The 24,240-nt window shown below is 52.8% G+C and overlaps 1 protein-coding gene across 1 annotated transcript; it reads right to left on the reverse strand.

The window, feature by feature from the left end:
• Positions 1 to 20: 20 nt before the first annotated feature.
• CD5 (CD5 molecule) lies at positions 21 to 22,399 on the reverse strand. The gene is made up of 11 exons (XM_041774278.1): positions 22,309 to 22,399; positions 12,677 to 12,715; positions 10,024 to 10,335; positions 9,534 to 9,596; positions 8,922 to 9,266; positions 6,615 to 6,908; positions 5,836 to 5,961; positions 5,065 to 5,118; positions 4,100 to 4,219; positions 3,469 to 3,560; positions 21 to 2,995 (listed from the first exon to the last, which is right to left on the reverse strand). Exons 1-10 carry the CDS (start codon positions 22,358 to 22,360, stop codon positions 3,472 to 3,474), a joined length of 1,494 nt encoding a protein of 497 aa, XP_041630212.1. The 5' UTR covers positions 22,361 to 22,399; the 3' UTR covers positions 21 to 2,995; positions 3,469 to 3,471.
• Positions 22,400 to 24,240: the final 1,841 nt, after the last annotated feature.

Here is a 24,240-nt window from a genome sequence, read left to right on the forward strand (position 1 = left end):
TGAGAATCCTTGGGCTTTAGTCCATTTTTTATTTTATTTATTTATTTATTTATTTACGTCTGTTGCCCCCTCCTGAACTCTGCGCCTTGCATGTGTCCAGGTTTAAGGACAGGTGGCAGGGTGCATGAAGGGGCTGCCGAGAGGAACCACCACTTTCTATGAAATGGCTCGAAGGAGAGATGCCTCAGCTGGTCATCTGTGCATGAGCATCCTTCTGCTCCTTGCTCTCCCTTCTCCCCAGGCCCTCCGGATGCCTCTTCCCACCCCTGTATCTGCCACATTGAATCACCAGGCGCCCTCCCCCAGACCCCAGTGGGTCCCTGCCTGCAGAGCCAGCTGCCCAAGGACACACCCCAAGCACCAAGTTTAGAGCCTCAAGGTGATTCCTAGCTTATGTGAGAAGGACATTTTGCTGATTCAGCTGGGGCAAGGCCACTTGAAATGTCCCTTTGGCTATGATTCAGTACTCCCAGATCCCAGAGGCATGACGGCTTTGAAGCAAGGCTTGTCACTGGGTACTCAGAGTGAGCTTTCCCATCAGGGCCTCAGTCTCCTTTACACAAAAGGAGGAGAATGTGCTTGAATCAGTCTATCAGGCTGCACACACTCATGCTCCCCAATCCCCTGGCTGATCATGCAGGTAACAATTTAGGGAAATGGGCTGTTGTGGAGTGGGGCGGGGGGGGGGGGGGACATACAGCACTCCCCTCCCTGGTGAAGGGGCGGCCCCTATCTGCTCTGGCAGGTGGCCATAAGGCAAGAGGTTGAACCTGAGGTGGCCCAGGCCACAGCTCAGCATCCTCTGTGGTGAGGGAGGCGGCCCAGGCCTTGTGGGCTAATCCTTCCTGCTAAGGCCAGAGCCTGACGAAAGGCCAAGATGTTTCCTATTCAACTGTTAACCAAACAGGCCTTTGTGGAGTGCACCACCCAGGCCTGCCAGCACTGGGAAAAGCTTTCTAAAGAGACCCCTCAATGCAGCTCCTTTTTTTGGGGAGGGGGTTAAATTGGCCATGGTTGTGTTGAGGTCATGCCTGGTGGGCAAGCTAGGGAGTAAAGAGCTTTTATCAAGAAAGGGGCTGGTAGAGACATTGGGTGCCTCACGGCCTCTGCCCTGTAGGGGCCAAGGGCATGCCTCCCCAAGATGCGCCGCTTTGGCTCATGGACTATTTTGAGCTAAAGGCAATCAAGACTCAGGGCTCGCAAGAAACCATTGCCCCTCCTTTAACTACACAGAAGAATCTATATTGGAGGTCTTTCCAGAATAAGTGTTATTGCTAGAGATCACTTGCACCTGAGTGACCCATCTATAGGGCAGGGCAAACATCGCATTACCAAACACTCCCTCCTCCTAGTGCTCTGTGAAGTGCATTCCTTCCCCTTGCAGTCCCAGAGCCCTGCCCCTTCCTCTTAGTTCAGAATGACATGGAGATCTCTGGGCCTGTCTCTGCAGTTTCCACGTCTGCTTGGGTCCTCTGTACATACTTCTATTCAATTTGATCTTCTCCTGTTCACCTGTCTCAGGTCAACTTGATCCTTAGTCTAGCTTGAAGGACCTTTGAGGGGACAGGAGTTCGTGCTCCCCAATGGCCCTCCCTGAAAGCCACCTCTCAGTTCCCTTTTGAGCAGCCCCTCACCCCTGCTGAGTGTAGGAAGGGGACTGCGCGCCCCTGTTTCTGGATCCCTAGCATGGTTGGGGCAGATCCGAGACTCGGGTTTGGCCACTGGGCTCTCATGGGACTCTGGGTCCCAAGCAGGGGAGGACAGGAGGCCTGGTTGGAAGGTATTGGCAGAGAGCTGACCAGACTCTTCTAGCAAGCTACTGTCCTCAGATCCCCTGATTCTATGAACACCCCTACCCCATATCCTTGTAGTAACACCCCATTGCTCTTCCTGGGTTGGCTTCTGTAGCTTGGGCCATGAAGAACTGTTGCTGTCAGTGGAGACAGTGGCAGATCATGTGGAGGAAGGCCCCAGACCCAAGATGCCTTCTTAGGGAACTGGTGCCCAAGGGCTGACCTGGTGGGGACCTGGCTTGGCCTCTGCCATTACTAGATCTTCAAGCTCCTGTGAGATGTCCCCACTCACTCACCCTTCCTTCCTCACTAAGGACATCCCAGCATCACACGGTAATGTGTGTGTCTAGATACAGTGACTAGTAGAGACAGTTTCCATTGGGAGAATGAATGATTTAACTTCTATGAATGTCCAGCCCTGTTCTCTGCCTCTCGGCTCGGAAGTTAACTGTGATTGGCTGAAACCACTTTGGCTTTGAACTTTAAACTGCTGTGCAAAACCAAACCCCCAAGCACCTCGGATTTGCTAGGTCCTTTCTTTGGTCCTTTCTTCACGGGCCCTGGGGTGGCATGGTGCCTTTGGGCTTGGCAGCCAGCAATCCCAGAGATTTGGTGCTCTCTGTTAGGGCTTGGAATGAGGGGCTGAGGGGCGGCCACAGAGGGGGGGTGATTGGGCCCTGTGTCAGGCAGTGGCTGCCTGCTGTGCTGAGTGGCTCTGTTTCGGGCTTGCCAGCATCCCCAGAAGGGTCCAGAAGCTGGACCCTCGACTGAGGAGCGGAGGCCCTCTAGTTTGCAGGAAGTAGAAAAAGTGTTATTTACAAAGAACATATTAAAAATACAATAGAGAACCCAGTTTCCCCTGCACTCCCCTATCCCGGCGCAGAGGGGAGCTCCTTCCTCACTGGGGTCAGAATCTCAGAACCAATTCCTCTGGGTGCTGCTCCCCACATGTCTGATTTTGAGGGTTGGGGGATTCTTGTTTCTGGGCTATACTCAACTTGGAAGGGCAGCCGAGCTGTGTTGGGGGTTTTCACTGGGCCAGGTTCCGGCGGCCCACAGCTCTAGGGACTTAGGATATGTCTGAAAGCACCCTTGCCTGCGTCCATGTTCTAGCTGGGGCAGAAATTATTTCCAGGCAGTAAATACAGAGTCGTCTCAGGAAACAGGTCTGCCTCTTGATGTTTTGTGCTTGGTACCTGGTTCTGTGGGGAGAGAAGGAAACAGGTCAGAGGAGGAAACCCTGCACCTTAGAGAAGGTTCAGGGAGGTGAGGGATAGGCCCCAAGCCCCCGGTTTGATAACAGGGACAGAGGCTGTCCCTCTGGGCCAGGGGCTACCTCTTCCTGCTGGCAGCTCCACAGGGGTGTGAGTCCATCAGGAAATTCTCAGGGGCTCTTTTGGGTGGCCTTCTAAGATGGAGTTTAGGAGGAGGTGTTCAGGTTGACCATCCTTCTGCTACTATTGCCAAATTAGCCTCCATTACCAATATAGTGCATGTTTGTTTGTTTGTTTGTTTATTTATTTATTTATTTATTTATTGTCTATGAGAGTTAAGATGTACAGATGCCCCCATTCTGGATGGGCAGGGCGGGCAGGAGGTGAGGAATTGAGGGGCCAGGGCTTATCTCTAGGGCTGTTCGGGGATCTCAGGGGGTGGGCCAGGGAGCCCAACTCACCTTTCACAGTCTCTGAGCCCCGTGTAAATCGTAGTCACTATCGGAGGAGTTATCAGGCTGGGTGGAAACACGATTCAGGGCCCCTTCCAGAGCTGCAGAAAGAAAAGAGGCCATTTGCAGCAGGTTTACCCCACCACGCTACAAAGAGAGAGCCCCTCAGAGCCCAGGGCCCCATGGGGTCTGAGGATCACAGGGGCTTAGGAGCTGGTGGGTGGCTTGACAGTCCTGTATCTGTTTTGATAAAAATCAGCCGGTGTTCACTAATGATACTGAACTCTGGGCTCCCTGGGGGCTTAATTGTTAGTGCCAGTCAGGGAACATTCAATTCAGGCCTCCTGCAGGTCTGCAAGGGATCCAAGGGGCCTCATTTACCATCTGGCCCACAAGGCCCTGCAGAGAAACAGGCCTGTTAGGTCACAGCAGTGCTGTGGTTTAATGGCATCTCAGCATATTCTCTCTAGCTGAGTGGCTCATGGTCTCTGGGGGGACAAGCTGAGGCCGGTTAAGGCTGGATCTGTTTCATACCACTGTCAAAGGGCAGTTAGAGCCCCCACTCCCCTGGGGCATCCTGTTTCTGGGTGTGACCTGTGCTCCAGCCTGCCTTCACCCTGGAAGCCTGGCTGCTGCTTACCTGCATAAGCAGAGACGTGGGAGTTCCTGGGAGGCTGGCTGTATTCATTCTCCACATGTGAGACAGCAGGGTTCTCGACCTGGGACCGGACGGTCGCCGTGTGGTTGCGATGGAAAGACACTGAGCAAATGCAGGAGATGGTGTCATTAGCCTTCCTGCTCTGTCTTCCTCTGCTCCTCCTCCCCAACAGGGGCCCGGAATTGAGATTTCTTGTTTCCATTGTAGGATGGGGGGAAGGCCAAGGGCACCCACACCTCCTCACTGCATCCCTCTGCTCCTTTCTTCCCGAGCAGGTGCATTCTTGCGGGGACTCAGACTTCCTGAGCAGCTTGGGTTTGGCCAGCAATCTGGCAGGGTGGGCCTTCAGCTGTCAGTTAGTCATTCATCAGGTATTTATTAGGCAGGGATTGGAACACAGGTGATAGGCCAGATACAGTCCCTCCTCTCCTGGAGCTGAGGGGCTTTATATTGTAAAAGAGACTTCACAGCACACCTTGATTTGCAAAAGGGAAGGAAGAACATGGAGTGGGAGAAGGGCCATGGTTCTGTCCGTTAGGGTGGTCTGGCTGTGGCTAGAGGGACAGAGGATGAAGAACGAGGGTATGGGATGGGCTAGCTGTCACAACATGTTTTAAAATTGGCCTTTTAAAATTGTTCCATGAGAAAATGAGCTTGGACAACCTTTCTTGCAAAAATGCCCAGTACTGTTCTAATAAGTCCTGAAATAAAGAACCGAGCCTCATTTTGCTTACCTCACTGATTTCTGAATCTATGTGATGGTGGAGACCTCTTTTTGGAATACCACCTGCTGACCCCTGTTGACCACAGTCCCACCTTAGATGAACTTGGTGGAGATCAGAGGCCTAAAGTAGCCGCTGGCTTCGTAGGTGGTCAGCAGAGAGCCGTTGACCCCCTGTGGACACTGGCTGGGGCTGAGGGAGGACTTTGCCTTCCGCAACACTTACTGTTCTGGTTCATTCCCGTCGGGCCAATCCACTGGCGCTGCTTCTTCTGGCGGACTGGGTGACAGACAGGAAAGGCACATGAGGCCAGAGGCTGGGCAGGGATCATGGGAGGGAAGGATGGGGAGACTTGTGTGGGGGAAGGTGGGGGAAGGGAGGCAGGAGGCAGCAGGTGCAGCTGAAGGAGAGACTGCTGGACTTTGCCCCCTGAAATCCTCCGGGATCTCAGTTTTCTGACTTGCTCAGGAGGGTGACTGGGCCCATCTAGGGTGAAGGGGCGTGTTGAGGGGGCTGCTTCTCCAGGAGAAACAACCACGGGGCTTTAGAACCAGAATTAAGCCGGGGAGGGCAGTAGGGACCTGGCCAACACTGTGCACCTCCCGGTCTTCTCTTGTGGGCCTCTCTAATCTCACTTCCAGTCTCTGCATAATTTTCTTCGGAGCTCTGCAGGGCAAGGACACCAGCCCCCTATATTCACAACGCGCGCCATCGCCCATCAGGTAGATGAAGAAACTGAGGTTCAGGGAGGAAGCGGCTCAATCAGCAGCGGGCGCCGTCGCTAGGGGGTGGAGCCGGGCCTGGACCCAGACCCCCGAGCCTGGCAGGGGGCGGGGGGCAGGTGTGCGCCAGTCAGCGCTCACCAGACTCCTGCTTCTCTCTGTTCCCACCCGCAGGAGGGGGTGAGCCGGGTAGGGAAGCCCAGATGCTCTCCTGCACACCTCCCGCCCTCCGCAGGGGCTTGAAAGTGAGGGGGCTCGGGGCGCCCGCACCTACATTTCTTCACCAGCTTCCTGTAGGCGTGAGGACCGCACACGACCAGCAGGACTGCCAGGAGCACAAGGGCCAGGACGATGCTCATCACGGTGCCTGCGCCCAGGCCTGCCGGATTTGGGTCCTGGCCTGGGGGAGGCAGAGGTCAGGGGGATCCTGGCTGGGAAGTGGGAACTGTCCGCTCAGAGGGCGGCCGCTGGCTCCCCCGCCCCCCACCCCTTGCTCCTTGCCGCGGTTCACCAGCATGTGCCAGAAGGCAGTTTTCTACTGGCCTCTCCACCTGTCTCTCGAACTCTCTGCTACCCCTTCATCTGTCTCCTACCTGTCATCCAGCTATCACTGGCCACTCTTGTTATCAACTATTTCACTTTCTACCCTTTGCCAGTTGCTTATAAGTGATCACCTTGCCATCATACGCTGATAGCCATCTACCCATCCGTCCATCCATTCATCCATCCATTCATCTATTTCCTCTCTTTTATGCGTTATTCAATGACCATTTCTCCCTTGCTTTTCTAGCTTCCATCCTGGAAGACTAGAAGACAGAAGGAAAGCTCCTTATCCATTATGACCAATCTCCTCTTTATGGTTCATGCTCATTGTTGTCTGAGCACAATTGCCCCCCTCCACCCCCCATTTGCCACCTCTCCAACCTTTTCTAGGACTCCAGGGCCCTCTGTCTAGGCTTGGAGCCTGTCCTTCAGAAGCACACTCACCGATGAGGTCCTAGAAGGGAAAATCCAGAACTGCCCTCTGCCCACTGTAGGCTATGGCCAACTCACATGTGACAAATACCCTTCTGCAGTAGGTTTTTCTCTCTTGAAGCTGGTGGCACTGGGACAGCTTCTCCTCAGGGCAGAAGAGCCCATGGGAGGTTTTCTCGGTGGCATCCAGCACCCGGAAGGAGTTGAGTTTGCCGCAGCGCTGCTCCTGGCACACCTCCTCCCACCGCGCCGTGCCCTTTGCCCGAGGGACGTCGCACAGGACTGCCCACTGCTTGCCCTGGCGCACCTCCACAGAGCCTTCACACAAGCCGCTGCCCCCCACCAGGCGGCTCTGCACCTTGGGCTGGAAACCTGGAGAGGGGAAGAAGTGGAGGGCAGGTGACAGGTTTGGGGGAGCTCTAGCCTACCCTGGCCTGGCTACTGGGGCCCCGTGTCGCTGGCCAAGAGGCGGCCTTGGCAGAGCCCAGCTCGTGGGGAGCTGGGGTCGCCTTCCTTTCTGTTCTTCCCTCCTTCTGGCATCTTCTGGCATTTCCCCGCATCCAGCTCCTTCCCTGGCATCTGTGGGCAGCTGCTGGTAGCTATCCTGAGATGTGACAGCATGGGTGGTTTCAGGGAAGATGCCGAGAGAGTGGCAATGCTCACGGCAGCCACTGGAGGGAGTCAGTCCCCGCACAGGTGACAGTGAAAGAAGAGCTGTGAGAAACAGGCTCCACCTGGGTCCTCTAACCTTGGAGAACCATCCCTGGCGAGGCGGGAGGGCTTTTCAGAAAGGAAAAACTGAGGCCTAGTGGTAGGAAACAGCTCCTGCTACGGGTCCTGGTACTTCAGGGGTGGGACAGAACCCAGGATTCCTGCTGCCCAGCCTCAAGGGGTGGGCTTTCACGAAAGGACTCGGTTTGACAGAGACTGAATCCATTTCTTCTTGCCAGGGTGGGGCCTGGGGTGCACAGCTGAGGCCCACCTGTGCTCAGGTTAGAGGGGGCTGTGATCTCACCCATTTGGCCAGTTTCCATAGGAACATCCATCTAAAAGGCCTTAGTAAATTTTCTAAAGAATTTCAAAGGCGAGCCCTTTTGGGTCTGATTTTGCACGTTGTAGCCTGCAGGAGGGCAGTGGCGAGTGGGTCTGAGAACCAGACTATCCACCCCGCCATCAGGCCCAGAGAGACCCTGGGTGGGGGAGGCTGGGCCGCTCCTACATGGAGGAGGCGGTGTTTCACTAATTCATACCTGGCATCCACCGGGCTAGGGGGTGGTTGCGGGGTGCAAAGGGAGTGGGGGTGGTATGCTTGCGGGGTAGCCCAGAGGTCCAGAGCAAGGCTTCCTAGATTTTTGCACACACACCCCTAGGACCTTGCTGAAATGCGCATCTGATTCAGTAGGTCTAGCGTTGGACCACCATATCTGCATTTCTGAGCAGCTCATGTAGCTGGTGCTGCTGGTCTAGGACCACACTTTGGGTAGCCAAGGCTGGGACCACAGACTCTGGGGTGACATGGCTTGAGTAGAAATCCCAGCTAGTGCTCTGTGATATTGGGCAAGAAATGTAACCTCTCTGCGCCTCAGCTTCCTCATCTGTAAAGTGAGGATAATAATAGTGCCCACCTCCTCAGGCTGTTGTGAAAATGAATGACCCTCCTGGGAAGGTCCCTGTCACCCAGGAAATGCTCGGTAAGTCGGACTTCGTATAGTCTGGACTCCACTAGAACCCTTCTGGTGATGGGAACCCACCCCTTCCCTTACTCTGACCTGCAGTCTCTTCCTCCTCCATTTCCCCAGGGATCCTGGTTTGGGAGTCCCCGAGAGCATCCTCCTTGGTCTTCTCTCCTCAGCCACACCAGATTCACCAGTCTTTTTGTTGTCTTTGTGTAGGAGCTTCCGCAAGCAGCTCTCTGGGGACCTGCCCTGGTCTCCCTCTGCCCGCTGTGCAGGGGGTAGGGTGGGACAACCTCCCACTTGTTACCATTGCTCCAGCCTCCTCTGTCTCTGGGGTTTGCAAACTCCCCTCCTTCAAGGCTGGTCCCCTCCAAGTGCTCCACCTGCTCTGATCCTTGGCACAAGTCCTAATTCCCACCTAAAGAGCCTTCTCTCCTCTGTTCCCCCAAACCCACAAGGAGACCTTGCCTCATCCTGAAAGTCCTGTTGATCTCCCACCGAGCCGCAGCCAAGCTGGCAGTGCATCTGGGCTTGTTCTGTGTTACTTTGTGTGAGTATAGCTCCCCCCCACCCCATCCTGCCCTCTGTTTCCCTCCCATTCTGCTCTGCATGGTGCCCAGGGCCCTGTGCTACCCACAGGGGTTTCCAGGAACAGGTGTTGACTGATCATCTGGGGGCACCTCTTGGGTCCTCACTGAGTCTCACTCACCAGAACAGACAATGGCCAGAGCTTGGCTGCCCTCATAGGGCGGTACTTTTCTGAAGCACCACTCCAGGGAGGCACAGCTCCTGTTCTGGATCTTCCATCGAATTGGCAAGGGCTTGCTCTCCCCTGGATCTTGTGTCCTGGCTTTCTCAGCCTCTGGCAGAAGCTTTAGGAAAGAACCACACTGCAGGGCGGCACAGATGCGGTTCTCTAGGTCCTGGGTCCTGTCCTGGGTCCTGTCCTGTGCCTCATAGCTGATGGCACCACCCAGGCTGCCGTAGTAGAGCTCCACCACACCAGCACACCACAGGCCCCCAGGCCTGGCCACCAGCTGCAGCCTGGGAGGAGCTGTGGAGGGAGAAAGAGGGGAGCGGGTCTGAGTACTGCCAGGCTGGCAATGGGGTCCTCCTTGCTCCAGGCTCTCTGGTTCCAACACACAGACAAATGAAAGACTGGCCAACAGCTGTGGGGGGTGGGGAGCTCCCAAATATTGCATAGGGCATACTTCCGCTAAACCTTTTCATGTTTACCTGAAGTTCAAATGCAACTGGGCATCCTGTGTTTTTATTTGCTAGACCTAGCACCCTGTCCCCAGGGACCTCAGAATCCTCTTACCTGTGGGCTCTGGAGTGGTTGTGGGTGGGGGGCTCGTGGGAGGAGGTGTTGTCTTCGGTGGCTCTGCAATGAGATACTCTGGTGAGGGAGGGGCAGGAGCCCTGGGAGGGGGCTGGAGATGGGGAGTGGGGGAAGAATGCAGGTTGGGGGAGGGCTGCCCAAACCCGAGGGTTTGGAGAAAGACCTGGAACTTATGATTTAAGTGCCACTTGTCCTACACACTGTCTCTAAATCTGCAGGGTGGGCAATACCAGCCCATTTTACTGTTGGTAAAACGAAGGTTAAGAGGAGACAGTAATGTTAGCAATTGGCAGAACCAGGTTTTTGGCCTCTTGATCCCACCAGGCAGGTGCCAACACCCCCCACCCCAGTTCCCCACCAAGGTATTTTTTTGGGGGGTTGTTATAAATCAGGAATGCCCCTCTACCTGCCTGCTGCAGCCTCAGATCCCAGGCCCCAGGCAGCCTCACTGGGGCTGCTGGTTACTTACCCTGGCAGATCAGGCCCAGGTGGTTGCTCTGGCTTGCCACACTGGTGTTGCAGTTGGAAAAGGACCCCACTTGTCCATGGCAGGTGATCGGTTTCTGAGGACTGTTGAAAGCAGGAAAGTAGGCCATGGCCAAGGCCTCCCCACAGTCCAGCCTCCGGCAGAGCTTCAAGGCCAGGCTAAATTCCTCCCAGGGGTTTGGGCTCTGGCTCCAGCTCCAGCTCCGGCTGGACACTGTGTACCAACTTTTCCCGATGCAGACCTCCAGCTGGCCCTGGCACCGTGAGCTGGAGCCTTTCAGTCTCACCTGGAACTCTGGGGGTCAAAGAGGTGTGTGTGTGGGGGGGGAGAGTCTTCTTCTTTCCCAGTCAGGTTCCCCCTCAGCCAGGCCACCTTCTGCCCCATGGGCTGCCTTCCTGGCTCCTGTGAGCTTTGTGCTCCCTGACACTTGGGGTCCCCCAAAATCAGGCCCCAGAGGGTGGGGCTTGAGACCTCAGAGCCCAGGGGAACTCAGAGCAGCAGGCAAGGGGTGCTCAGCACCTACCGTCCAGCAGGATTGCTCCACTCATGCAGATTCTGCTTCCATAGAAATAGGGCCTGTCACCTGTTTTTATTTTTCTTTCTGACTTTTCAAATCAATTTTGTTGAGGTAGGATTTAGACACAGAAACATTACTCATGTGTACTCATTGCAAGAGCCCTTGTTCAGTGGAACTTGACAAAGGCATGCCTTTCTGGAACCACCATCCCCTGGAAAGTTCACTTATGCCCATGTGCAGTCAGTTTCCCTGAATCCAGCCTCATATGCTTCTGTTGCTAGAGAGAAGTTTTGCCTCCTCTCTAATGTTATGTACCTGGAATCATACAGCGTGTTTTTTTGTTTCTGTTGTTCTGTTTTTCTCGTCAGACTCCCTCGCCTTGGCATTTGGGGTTTCTCTGCATCATTGCATGTACCAGCTTCCTTTTTGTTGTGGAATGTCTCACTGTGTGGCTATGCCACCATTTGGTTGCTGTGAACAAAGCTGTGTGGAACATTCACAAACTGATGTTTGTCTGTGTGGGCACGTGTTCCATTTCTCTCAGGAAAATACTGAGGAGTGGAATTGTTGGATCATAGGTAGGAATAGGACTGGTATGATTTTATAAAGCTCCATGAAGTCAAAAAGAAGGATATATATTTGTATCTGCAGAGATTCCAGAAGGAGAGACAAGACAGGAATATATGTGGTTGTTACCTGGGGTGTTAGGATGCAGAAAGCACTGGGCAGATGAGAGACAGAAATGGAAATGAGATTCATCATTGTAGGTTTTTTTATATTTTTAAAATTTTAAGCCAGGCAACTGTATTACCTATTCAAGATTTTTATTTTATTATTTATTTATTTATTTATTTTTACATGTAAAAAGCTTTGCCAAGTGATTGGGAGGCGGAGGTTTTCCCTGGTTGGAAACTTCTAGGCAGGCTACTTTTTCTTCTGGGCTTGGGGATCAGAGCCCGGGGCTAGGGCTTGGCAAGGTCACTATACTAGTTTGAGACAAAGAGGGGTTGTTGGGGCACCACTGGGTGGCTCAGTGGTTGAGCGTCTGCCTTCAGCTCAGGTTGTGATCCCGGGTCCTGGGATCGAGTCCTGCACTGGGCTCCCTGCATGGAGCCTGCCTCTCCCTCTGCCTGTGTCTCTGCCTCTTTCTATGCCTCTCATGAATACATAAATAAAATCTTTAAATTGAAAAAAAAAAAAGGGCTTGTCTAGCACCTGACATTGGCAGAATGTTCTGCAGCTTTCCCTCTGGTGAGAAGACTCACTGAATCCTCACCAGAGAACAGATGGTCTCCCCATTTTATAGGTAGAGAAATTGGGACTCAGAGAGGACAAGTCACTTGCTAGAGCTCAGAGCTAAGATGCCACTGCAGGGTTCCAGATTCTGGACAGGGCCCTCCAAGGCCCCTGTGGTTCCTTCTGGCTGAATGCTTCATAAGACTGTCTGGCCACATTTCTCCCAAAAAACATTCAGCATCATGTGATCTCAGGAAATGTGAAAGAGTGAAATCTGGGGTGAAATGAGTCTGGGAACTGCTGTATTAAGAAATATCAAACACATTTCTCCACTGCAGGACTTCTCAGAGACTTTCCCAGGCTGGTACACACAGTCAGTCTCCAGGGAGTGATGGTGTTGTCTACCTCTTATCCAACATGTCCCATGAGCCCTGTTTGGGAAACACTAGCCTCTTAAAGTCCAACTGTGAAGGAAGGACATGCAGCGTACTTTACAACCTCGTGCAGTCTCTCTCTGTAGCCTCAGCTGCAAATGCATTTGACCAGGAAGATCTGGCAGGGACTAAGTAGGAAACAGGATTTTGCAGGGAGCATTTATGGGCCATTATGTTTTCTGTTCATGGTGAGTGGGTCATAATAATAATTATCATGATAATGAGCATGCGGGTGGTGCTTTATGGCCATCCAGGGCATCTGCCAGTGCACAGGCATCTAAATGTGTATACGAGTATGTGGATGCGCGGGTCTGCATGTGTTGGGGCTCTCTCTCTCTCTCTCTCTGGGGTGGAGTTCACTCTGGCAGGTCTCCCTACAGCCTGATGGAATCACAGCCCTGTCCCCTCACCACCCTCTGCTCCAGACCTCTGTCTGTCTCTTCCTTACCTGAGTCCTCCCAGTGGGGCCCCCCGAGGCAGGAAGTGACTGTAGAAAAGAGAAAAGAGGGTCAGGAAGTGGAGCCTCCCTCCTACCCCCCATCCCGCCTCATACCCACCCACAGCCTGAGCAGTGGCCTCTTCTGCATCCCCCCAAATGTGGGGCTCAGGGGTAGGGAATGTCACACTACACATCAGAACCCCCAGGTGGGTCACGAAACCAGTTTAATGGGCTGCAACTATCAATTTTTCCCCTGTTTTAAAACTTTACTTTTTTTTTTTTTTTTAAACTTTACTTTTTAAATGAGCATCAGTAACATGAATTTTCCTCTAGTGCACAGATCTATGAATGTTAACACATACAGAGATCTGTGTGATCACCATCATAGTCAAGGTGACATTTCCATCACCGCCCACCTCAACATTTCCTCGTGCTCTCCCTTTGCAGTGATATATAGCTTTGCAGCCACTGATTTTTTAAAATTATGTGGTAATGCAACCATCACATTTTTTTTGCAAAATGAAATGGCTCAGAATAAAGAATGTCAGAATACACGGTTGGTTATGAGGTTTTGTGCATTTGGCTGCAGTGTAAAACTGTCATGAGCACTGCTTTCAATCTGAAAAAGTTTGAGCCTCACAGTTGTAGAGAACCAGAGAAATGACCCAGCATGAGAACCCCAGACATCATTTGCTACTTTCTAGTTATCCCCAAGGCAGGATAAGAATGAGAGCAATTCATCTTAAATAGCTCAGCTTCCAGAGGAGAAGTCGAAGCTCAGAGATGGAGGGGCTGGCCCAAGACAGTGCAGCCAGGTGGCACAAAGGAGTCAAGACCACAGCCCCGGTTGATGGTGGGTCTGGGGACCTGGCCTCCCCTCTAACATGGCTCCTGCCCAGGCCTGTTCAATAGCCATGGGGGCCCTTTGAGAAGTCCGGCCTCCTCCCAGCCCTGACTGACTCCAGAGTGGGAGGTAAGCTGGCTCACTGAAGGGATTGTCACAGAGCAGCCTGTGGCTGGCTCATCTGTGGCTGGCGGAGGATGCTTGATTTGGGTGGGCCTGGGCCAGGGTGGCACGCTCGTGTGGCTTCAGAGCCCCATCCCATGTTTGCGGCTCGGCTTTGCCAGCCATGAAGTAGATGTTCTGATTTCCACCTTATGACTCCTGGGCCTGCTTCTCGATTGGGAGCCAGGACAGTCAGGGTGACTACTTTAGAGGGGAAATGACTCCATTTAAGTTGCTTTTGAGAAGTTGTTGCTGTGGGTTAAAAAAAAAATGAAAATGAAAATAGGTGTGCTTTAAAAAGCTTATTTTTGCCTGAGTGTTTTGGAGCTTGTAGTAGAATTTTAAAGGAAGATGTGCCCCGGCCAGCCAGCCTGCCCCCCACAATCAAGACTCCCTGTAATAATGCTGGCACCATACTGTGATGTTCTGGCATTGGTGCTCAGGGCTGGTGGCACTGTTGTGTTGCTGGCTGGGCCTGGGGCAGGCCTGGGGAGGATGGCAGGCCCACTGGGGAGCTTTGCCAGCCTGAGATGCTTGGAGAGCCAGGTAAGAGGGCCCACTCAAGACCTTCATATCCCCCCAAGTCGCCATATTCAACATTCATTATTAATAGCAGCTATCAGTTATTGAGCACCTACTGTGTACTCAGCACTCAGGGTGGCTCCTGATAGATTCCACTGTTAACCTTCCACACAGCTCCATGGTGTGAGTTGCATATATTCATGGTGTAGATGTTGGGAGAAGGAGAATGCCCTGTGCAGGGGGACACTGCCAGCAACTGGCAAGGCCTGGATTCAAACTGTGAGTCTGCCTTCTAAACCTGTGCTCTCTGCTGCCTGCTTGTGTCTCCAGAGTGCCAAGTTTGGGGATGCAGAGATGAACACAGCCTAGAACCTGTCCCCCTGGTTTTTGAGTCTCCAGACATTGGAGCCCCTGGAGGCAGGGACCAGACCAGACCATTCTTGTAGATCTCACATAGGATGGCCCAGGCCCTCCTCAGAGAATGTTTCTGGGAAAGACTGAACAAGCTGGAGAACCAAGTAAAATTCCCAAAATGCTCTGTTGAGGAAGGGCATCTAGGTATCCCCACACTTTGCCTCCCTCTGGGTGCCTGATGTCCTCAGTGGAGCAGCATTTCCTGGCTCATCCCTCCTTCACCATCACCATCACTGTCACCATCACCACCATCACTATCACCACCATCATCACCACTACCACTATCATCACGATCACTATTACTATCAACAACACCATCACCGGCACCACCATCACCGTGACTACCATCATTGTCACCATCGGTACCACCACTATCATCACCACCACTACCATCACCATCATCACCATCACCATTACTACCATCATTACCTCCATCAGCCTAACCATCACCACCATCATGATCAAAATTACCGTCAACAACAATACCACCATCACCATTACTATCAGCCTCACCACCATCACCATCAGCCTTACCATCCCCATCATCACCACCGGCAACACTTTAATTTTTTTTAATTTTTTATGTTTTTATAAGACAGAGCTCAGGCTCTGCCTTTTTTTTTTTTTAAGATTTTATATATTCACTCATGAGAGACACAGAGAGATAAAGAGAGGCAGAGACACAGGCAGAGGGAGAAGCAGGCTCCACGCAGGGAGCCTGATGCGGGACTCGATCCCAGGACTCCAGGATCATGCCCTGGGCCGAAGGCAGGTGCTAAACTGCTGAGCCACCCAGGGATCCCCCTGGCAACACTTTAAGAGTTCACATTTACCCAGGCATTTGTATATGTTAACTGTCTCAAACTTCATTGCTCTATGAAGTAGGCAGTATTGGGTTTTTAAAAAATATATATTTATTTTAGAGAGACAGAGACAGAGGAGGAGAGAGTGTGTGCAAACAAGGGGATGGGCAGAGGGAGAGGGAGAGGGAGAGAGAATCCTCAAGCAGACTCCCCACCGAGCACGGAGCTTGATGCAGGGCTTGATCTCACCACCCTGAGATCATGACCTGAGCGGAAACCAAGAGTTGGATCCTTAACCGTTAGAGCCACCCAAGTGCGCCAGTAGGCACTATTATTTTGATCTCCATTTTATAGATGAAGAAGTGGAGAAAGATGAACTAACATGCTGAGCAGCAGGTTGCTGCTGGGGCTGGGACTCAAAGCCAAGCCATCTGTCACACCTCCTTTTGCCAGTTTACTGCACGTTCATGGTGTGCAGATGTGATGAACAGGAATGAACTTGGAATTTCCTTCAGTTAGTGAAACACGCTGTGGGGAGACTTTTCCATGAACTTGCTCTATGATCCTGGCAAGACACTCGCCCTCTCTGGATGTGGTTTCCTCAACTGTAAAATGAGAAAGTTAGACCCCGCGATCCCTCACCTTCCTCTTGGGCCAGGCTTCTCTGCTCTGTACTCTTTAGTTCCTGCTGTATCTCAGAGGCTGTCAAGGGCCAGGGACCAGTGGACAGTGAGACGTGTGACTGCCTCAGAGCCTTCTAGGTGCTTCGTTCTGTCTGTCCAGAGATATGTTTAGGTTGTCATTGTCCACAACATATTTTCATTCTTTGAGCTTCTCCTCACAGGGGTCTGACCAAGAGCCTCCTTCCCTGGAACCCTGCAGATAACACTTAGGTTCTCTCTGAGACCCTCCGGGGCTGCAGCTCAGCCTAGCGGGCTGCAGAATCTGCAACCAGAGGCCTAGAGACCCTAGGGGACCATGAAACATTGTGTCCTTTGCTAACCTGCCATCCACAATCGCAGCCTAGCAGCTGGGGCCAGGAACGAGAATCCTCCAAAGGCTCCTCTTTCCCCTGCCCCCTCCCCTCGGAGACCCATGACTGGGGCTTGGAGCAGCCGAGCCAAGTTCAGGGCCGAGAAAGCCCGAGAATGTGAGAAGTCATCTTCAGTCTCCTGGCCTCTCTCTTCATCTCCCCATTTACAGAAATTTAGTCATTTTGACCCTACCTGCACCCCTGCACCGGCGGGATCTCTGTGAGAATTCCGTGCATTCCAGAAGGCACCCAGAGATTTTCACACCCTTGTCCCTACCCGCCTGGTCCTCTTGCATCCCCAACATTCCCAGTGATTCTCGCTTTGGTTCTCTGTGTGATACCGCTGGCTGCATCAGGCCGTGGATGGGTTTTATTGGCTCTGCATGCTGCTTAAAATTTTTTTCAGTCAACTTTTAAAAATTAGGTTTCTTTCTGTTTTGTTTGGCTTAAAAAAAAAAAATCCCAAGAGTGAAATGTTTTTGGAAAATAGGATCCTTGGGCCTCATCAGGCTACCTCCCCAAGAGCTCCATGCAGCAACCTGTGGGATCTGGTTTGCCAGCACCCCTGAGGCCCCTTACTGTCACCTTGTGTGTGGAGAGCTCCAGCTTCAATCTCATGATGGTTTCTGCCGAGAGACATGAATTTTCATGCCATATGGGATGTGCAGGATTATAAATAGCATCCCATTCATTCAGGTCAGGATCGGCACCAAAAGCGCTTTCCAGAGATCTGCAGACGTTGTTTGGGTTTTGAAATTGCTGGAGAACGTTTATGGACCCGTGTTGGTGGTTCTACTTGCCGAGCAGTACTCGGCAGAGCCAGGACTTGGCCCAGGCTGGCCAGCCTCTGGCTCACTCCGACACTCCTGGGGCCCATGAACATCTGCCTTTGCAACCACCATGTACTGGGAAGTGGAGACAAGGCAGCAGGGTCCCAGGGAGGAGCTGGGACATGTCTGATAGGAGCGGTGAGAGTGAACATTTGTGGTGCTCCTGCCTCATGCAGACCCCAGGGCAAGCTCTCGGCATGGGGGACCTGGCCCCCATCCTCCCAATAGCCCTGCTGCAAGGGGCTGCTGTCACCCTGTTTCCCAGATCAGGAAATGGATGGACTTAGTGAGGTTTGGATGTCAGATGTTCCAGCTTTTCCATAAACAACAAGTCCCTCTAATAGTCTGCAAACATCTCATCAATTCACAGCAAACACCACAGGTCGGACTGCCTTTTGGGGGGGCATTTTGGATTTTTCTTCCTTTCATCTTCTGATGAGAGGCTGATTAGAAGGTCAGAAACCCCCTTTCCTGAAACGGAGCTGTATCTAACCTGAGTCTGTATCAAGGCTTTAGGGAAACAAGGATGGCAGAGGCCCCCAATTCTGTTTCTTGGTGGAATACTAGATGAGGTGATTGGTTTCTGATCAGGAGTCTTTTTGTGTGCAAAACATGCAGAGAGTCACTGAGTTTATGCCAGGAAAAGCCTGGGGACTGGCACCCACAGAAGGAACAGCAGATTCAGACCTCTAATCCTGCTCACGGGCCCTGCACTGGCCTGTTGATATGAACAGATCCCAGGCAGGACAGCTGTCACAGTCTAAACTGTCATCACTCTCTCACTGGTGGCCTGCTATGTCCAACTGAATTTGCACGTGTTTAATGCCACATATGCATCTCCACTGTGACAGTGATAAGACCTTCATTTTGTTCGGAGCTTCCTATATCCCAAAGTTGTTTCCACCCACAGCACCCTAAGGAAGTGCCCATTCTTATTCTCCTCTTCAGATCAACAAACTGAGGTTTGTTGAGGCTAAGCAACTTGCCCAAGGTCACACAGTTTGCTGATGGTAGAGTCAGGACAAGAAACCCCATCTCCATGACTTGACAGGGTCCTGTGGGAATCTACCACTGGGAGAACCTGGAGCCTGCTCACCCCAGGGTACAGATAGGGGAAATTGAGGCCAAGGAAGGAAGGGCTCATTCTGGATATCTCCATGGGAATCTATGGTGGCACAGGACCCTTTGCGCTTCTGCCAGCCACCACTGATTTTCTATCCTGTCCCTACCACATATGTCTCAATGGTGTCCCAGGGGAGAGGGGCGTTTCAGGGGCCTGTGAGAACCAGACATGGTGATAATGATGATGATGATGATGATGGTAGTGTCTATGGAGGAAGTGGCCTGGGGCCATAATTCCTCATCTGCAACTTAATACCCTAAACCATAAGTCTTTTCTAGTACACTTGGCAGGAGGGTATTTGCAGCCTTTAATGAGTCTCTCTTAGTGTGTGAATTCATGTTTCATTGAATGGGAATGTGTTTGATTAGGGGGTGTTACCAAGACCTCATTGGCACATGATGAACACATATACAGTATGACCCCCAATCTGGAAAATTCTGAATTCCCAAATGCATCTGGCCCAAGGGTCAGGATAAGGGTGTATGAACCTGAAAAGGTGTTGGGACCATTCCTTTCAGGGGTACTCATCACTCTTACTCCTCTACTCTGCCCTCTGCCTGGATCATCCTGCCCAGGCCCACACAGTACGCTCACTCACTTCCTACAAGAATTTTCGCCCAAATATTATCTTCTCCCTTCCTGGATAAGCACAGCCCCCACCCAACCCCACCCCACTCATGACCTCCCAGCATCCATGCCATCACTGTATGTCTCCCCATAACACCCCAACTCCCATATTGGATCCACCAGGACACGGATTTTGATGGTTCAGCTGTGCCCCCAGCACTTAGAATAGTGGCCAGTACATAGTAGGTGCTCAATAAATACTTACTGTCTGAATGAGTGAATGAATCAGATTTAACAATTGCATTGTCCTGTAAGGTGGGCACGGTGGTCATCCCATTTTATAGATGAGAAGGCTGAGATTCTGAGAAGTGTTCTTGTCATTTGTGAGTGGCTCAGCCGAAGTCAAACCCCAATCTGTGCAACTCCAAAGCCCCACAGGCCTTCACACACAAGTGCGCACACACAACACATACACACGAGTACACACACAGCATGCACACATGTGCTCACACATGCACCCACACTCATCCACACACATATGCATATATGGAATAGGCGTATGCATTTTATCAATTTTCTCAGGTAGAGTTGAAATCCCTCCTTGGTCTTGAGCTGGGCAGAGTGACCAGAGGGGCCAGTACCAATCCCTGAGCCACCAGGTCCCTGTATTCCCCACTGAGGGTGGGGAGCTTGGGCCACTGGGACCTTGCTGGAATAGTGGGCCAGGCAGCCTGCTCGAAGCTCGAGCCCATGTCCCCCTGCCTCCTGTGGATGCCTAGCCCCTCTCGGGCCTGTCCTGCCTGTTGTGTGTACGCTTGCAAACCCCTATGGACCACGTCCCTCTTTTGCCTGCCTGGCTGGCTCTTTCCTGCATCTGTGTCTTAGAAGAGATGTCACTTCCTCCGAGAGGCCCTCCCTGCCTACCCAGCCCCTGGACTGGGCATGCTCCTCAGGGAAGTTGGCCACTGAGTCCCACCTGCTCTTGTGTTCTTCACTGCACTTACCACAATACTTAGGAATTTGTAACTATTTCGGGTGCTTCCTCCATTAGGGTAAGGATTCCCATCTTGTTTACTATGATCCCAGATGCTTTACAAGCATTGGGCATATAACAGATGCTCCATAAATATTTGTAGTTGGATAAATGAAGGTGTGAATGACCCGTGTAAGAGGGCTGGGGAGAGGAGATTCGATGGCCAGGCTGGCGTCTGGCAAGACTCTCTACTGGGTCCGACCTCACTTTGTTCCCTCCGGACTCTGACCTTCGTGATGATGAGAGTAATAATTACTATGACCATCAGTGCTTACTGAGCACCTACTATATACTCTAAACCAGCATTCCTACTAAAAGCTCTACATTCATTAATTCATTTAATCCTTACAAATCTCTGTGAGACATATACTCTCAGTGACTTTGTCCTGCCCCAATGCTGGCTTCTGCAGTCCTGGTGGCCAGGCCTGACCCTCAGGGCTGTCTTCACACACCATTGATCCAAGAAGGTGAGCCCCAGGCAGGCTGGGGTTGAGGGCAGCAACAGAGGGGACCAGCTGTCATACCACCCAGGCATGTCGTGGGCATCTGTGTGCCCCAAAGGTCCCCAAGTCACAATCTGGATGGCCAGCCAGGAGTCCCCAGCCCTCAGCAACCCTGCCCTTGGTGGGGACATGTCTGCAGGAGGTAGTTGTGATATGCAGCCATTTCTCTATTTGTGGGAGTGGCTTTGGTGTGTCTGTATTTTTAAGGTACAGGGGGCCTCCATGAGAGCAGGAGTGCCGGGCTGGAGTTGGCCCTGCTGCTTACTAGCTGCTATGCCCTGGGCTTTGCTTCTTGGCTCTTCTGGAACTCAGTTTCCCTGACTATAAAATGGGGGCAGTGGGCCCACCAACCTCATGAGCTGTTGTGAAGCTTACAGAAGAAAGTAGCTTTGAAAGGTACTTTGTAAGCTGTGATCCATCGAACAGTGAGAATGTTTACTATCTACCAGTTCACACAAACACCGGAAAGCATGAGCTCCTGGGTTTCCAGACGGTTCTCAGACCCCCTGGGGAAGGTGCTGCCTTCCAGTCTCCCTGACTCTGGGCTCTGCTGGGATAGGGCAGCTGCTGGATCTGGCCAGGAAACTGGTCCGGTCCCATGATGGGCTTCATTTGGGAGCCCCAGAAAACAGGACTCCATTCCCGTTCTCGGCGGTAAGCCTGGCAGCCTCCCTGCCCTGGTGGGGTCAGCGGCCACAGGTCGCAGCTCCTCGGGAGGATCCTATCTCTAGGCCTCTGCCCTGGGGACAGAAGGCACTCGGTATCTCTCGTGGGTCCATGTGAGAAGAGCTATGTGAACATGTGTGCACCTGCGCCATCATCACATGCACGGACAGAAGGTAAACCTACATTTGGAGACATGTCTGGCCCATGAAAACACACACAAATATTTAAATACACACGTTCACATCTGCTCACACTACACACCAGCCTCTCTAAGAGGGACTGAGGCTCCCTGAACAGGCAGGCAGGTCATAGCCCCTGGGTTCTTTCCCTGAAAATTGGGAAGCCGTAACACTTCCTTATCCCCCGGTCAGGCATCTCTCTTGCCCACAGTGCCCTCCAAGCCCTTGAGAGGTGGTCAGACCTCATCCAGTTCACCTCTGCGTTTCATAAATGGGGAGACCGCCAGCTTCTACCACTCCCCTCCAGTGTACAGGAGGCCCCAGGCTCAGCCACCCCTGGCCTTATCCCGGCCAACTTCTCAGAGGCCCGGGTGCTCCTGCACAGCCTTGGAGTCCCGGTTCTGAAGCCCTTCATCTGGGCCCTGAGTGAGAGCAGCCCCAGGGTGCACTCCACCCTGGCTGGCCAGCCTCCTGGGACTCCTCTGGGACAGAGCTGGAGAATGTGGACTCAGGGTGTGTCTCCGATTCATGCTCAGCTGCGTTCTCAGAGGCAGCCCTCTGTGCCTTGGCCCCATGTGCTCAGAGCAACATAGAACTGCCCAGGAGACAGTGAGCTACGTATGCCTGGGCGCATCTAGGTAAAGGCCAGACGCTCCAAGTGCCATTGCGGGTGGGGGCACGGCAGAGGAAGCTTGCACTAGAGGGGGGCTGGATGACTTGGTTTCTAGGCTGAGAGTCTGATTTAGCATGGGTCCCACCTGGAAGGGTGCAGGAAGACCTCTGTAGTACAAGAAAGAAGCAGAGCTGGGGGGGGGGGGGTGGTAAAGGGATGGAAAGGACCAGTGGAGTGGCCCCGACCCTTCCTGATGCTCCAGAGAGGTCACATATAGGCCTGCGTCAGACTGGGGCGAGAACCAGCATCTCTTCCCTTGCATCCCAAGTCCCAGTAGCCCAGTACTCACCCAGCACCCCCAGCAGGCACAGGGCGGCCAGCAGTGGTTGCTGAAACCCCATGGACGCAGCCTCCTTCTGCCTCAGCCTTGGCAAGCTTGGCATCCCGTGGGTGAGAGGAGTCTGGTCCTGAGTCTCCCTTTCGGGGAGGAGGGGGTGGGGCGGGCAGGCAAGGGCAGGGTATGACAGGGAAGCAGGCGGTGTAGGGCCTGCGTCACCTGTGTTTGAAGTCGAACTGTCAACTTCCTCCTGGTAAAACCATCTGCCCCAGTTTGAATGGCAGCCCTGGCTTCCTGGGCCGGGGCAGTACCCCTACCACCACCTGACGCCAGGACAGGCCACAGCTGCTGGGAGGGAGAAGGCCTGGCCCCACGAGGGTGGGCCTGAGGGGTCTAGGGGGTCGGGGACAAGGCCATCAGGCAGGGGGACCTGCCGAAATGGCACCCACCGAGCTGTGCTAGGAGGTGAGAGCCGGAGGTGAGGGATGCCACACCAGTTCTTGCCACAGGCATAGTGTTGAAAAATCAGATGAAACCCCGTGTCTCCCCTTCATGGGGGTGAATTGGGATTTTACCAACAAGCACAGACAAGGGCTCCTCTGTGAATGCTTGGCTCATGTCAGGGTGTGTGTGAGTGTGAGTGTGAGTGTGAGGAGTGTGAGTGTGAGTCATTTCTGTGTTGATAATGTGATGCCCATGTCAGTATGAGTGATTTCTATGTTGATGTGTGTGATCTCCACGTCGGCATGTGTGTATGATTTCCACGTTGGAACGTGTGATTTCCTTGTCTGTATGTGTGGTCTTGGTACAGCATTGCTCTGACAATAGCTTCAACCTCTGACCTGTTGGGGAAAAGGCCTGGTGGCTGGGTTCCTGTGAATTAGCAGGGGGAGACCTAGCCCAGGAGAGGGCTAGGACAGCGCAGACCTAGAACCAGGCTCCTTGGGGCTTCTCGTGATCTGAGCTGCACCAGGAGGCATGAAATGATTCAGAGGCACATAGTTGGCTGTGAACAAGTGTGAAGCATGGAGTGGGTGTGAAAGCCTCCCAGCCACACCCTTCCCACCAACTTCAGCAGCTCTAGCTCCTGGGCCCTTCCTTCCCTGGCGTCCTGTCTCCCCTGGGGGAGTTTCTGGTTCTTGCATCTGCTCACTAGAGGCAAGAATTGAGGCCAGATCAAAGACTGCGGACCCCCATGAGAGCTGTAATTGGGACCCGCTGACCGCCTCAAACAGGATTCTCAGGGCCTCTTCCCCTCCTCAAGAGCTGATGCTGCTTTAGCTCAGCCAGCCCTCTAGGCCCTGCGCCCTGCCCTCACATCCATCTCACCTGTCCTGAGACTCAGGAAATCCCAGACTTTTCTCTTCCTTTTTTTTAAAGAGAGAGAGGGAGCAAACATGCATGCAAGAATGGGGTGGGGAGGAACAGAAGGAGGCAGAGGGAGCTAGAGCATCTCAAACAGGCTCCACACTCAGCACGGAACCGACACAGGGCTCAATCCCACAACCCTGAGATCATGACCTGAGCCGAAATCAAAAGTCAGACACTTAATCAACCACGCCCTAAAATCCCAGTCTTTTTATTCATTAATTAATTAATTCATTCAACAAAATTTCACCCGAGGCTAACCATAGGAATGCAGAGATGGGCCAATGCTCTGCTTACACGCTGAGGACCCCCCTGGATAATTTTTCTCTCAAAGACTCAGTGTTTCAAAAGCGTTTATTGGTCACACTAGCCCCATATAGCAAGTGGTCCTTCACACAGGCCTGGTGACACTTGGTTTATATAACTACACTGTGAAAGGGAGAGGGATTCCTCTGAATGCCTAACTGAGCCTGGGGTGTGGCCTCTTATTTTTCTCAGCCATCATGGGAAGTGGGCAGTGTTCTATTTCACAGATGAGGGGACTGAAGCTCAGAAAGCAAAGTCCTTGGCTTCCGG

This window comes from Vulpes lagopus, chromosome 11, assembly GCF_018345385.1.
Source record: "Vulpes lagopus strain Blue_001 chromosome 11, ASM1834538v1, whole genome shotgun sequence".
Taxonomy (NCBI): Eukaryota; Metazoa; Chordata; class Mammalia; order Carnivora; family Canidae; genus Vulpes; species Vulpes lagopus.

What these genes read in the sequence shown, in the direction of transcription:
- CD5 (XM_041774278.1), bottom strand. Translation starts at nt 22,360, where the DNA reads ATGGGGTTTCAGCAACCACTGCTGGCCGCCCTGTGCCTGCTGGGGGTG. An exon ending in AACCACTCCAGAGCCCACAG is followed by an intron (nt 9,267 to 9,533) that starts GTAAGAGGATTC and finishes CTCCCTCCACAG; the next exon opens with CTCCTCCCAGGCTGCAGCTG. An exon ending in CCACGTCTCTGCTTATGCAG is followed by an intron (nt 3,561 to 4,099) that starts GTAAGCAGCAGC and finishes TTCTTTCTGCAG; the next exon opens with CTCTGGAAGGGGCCCTGAAT.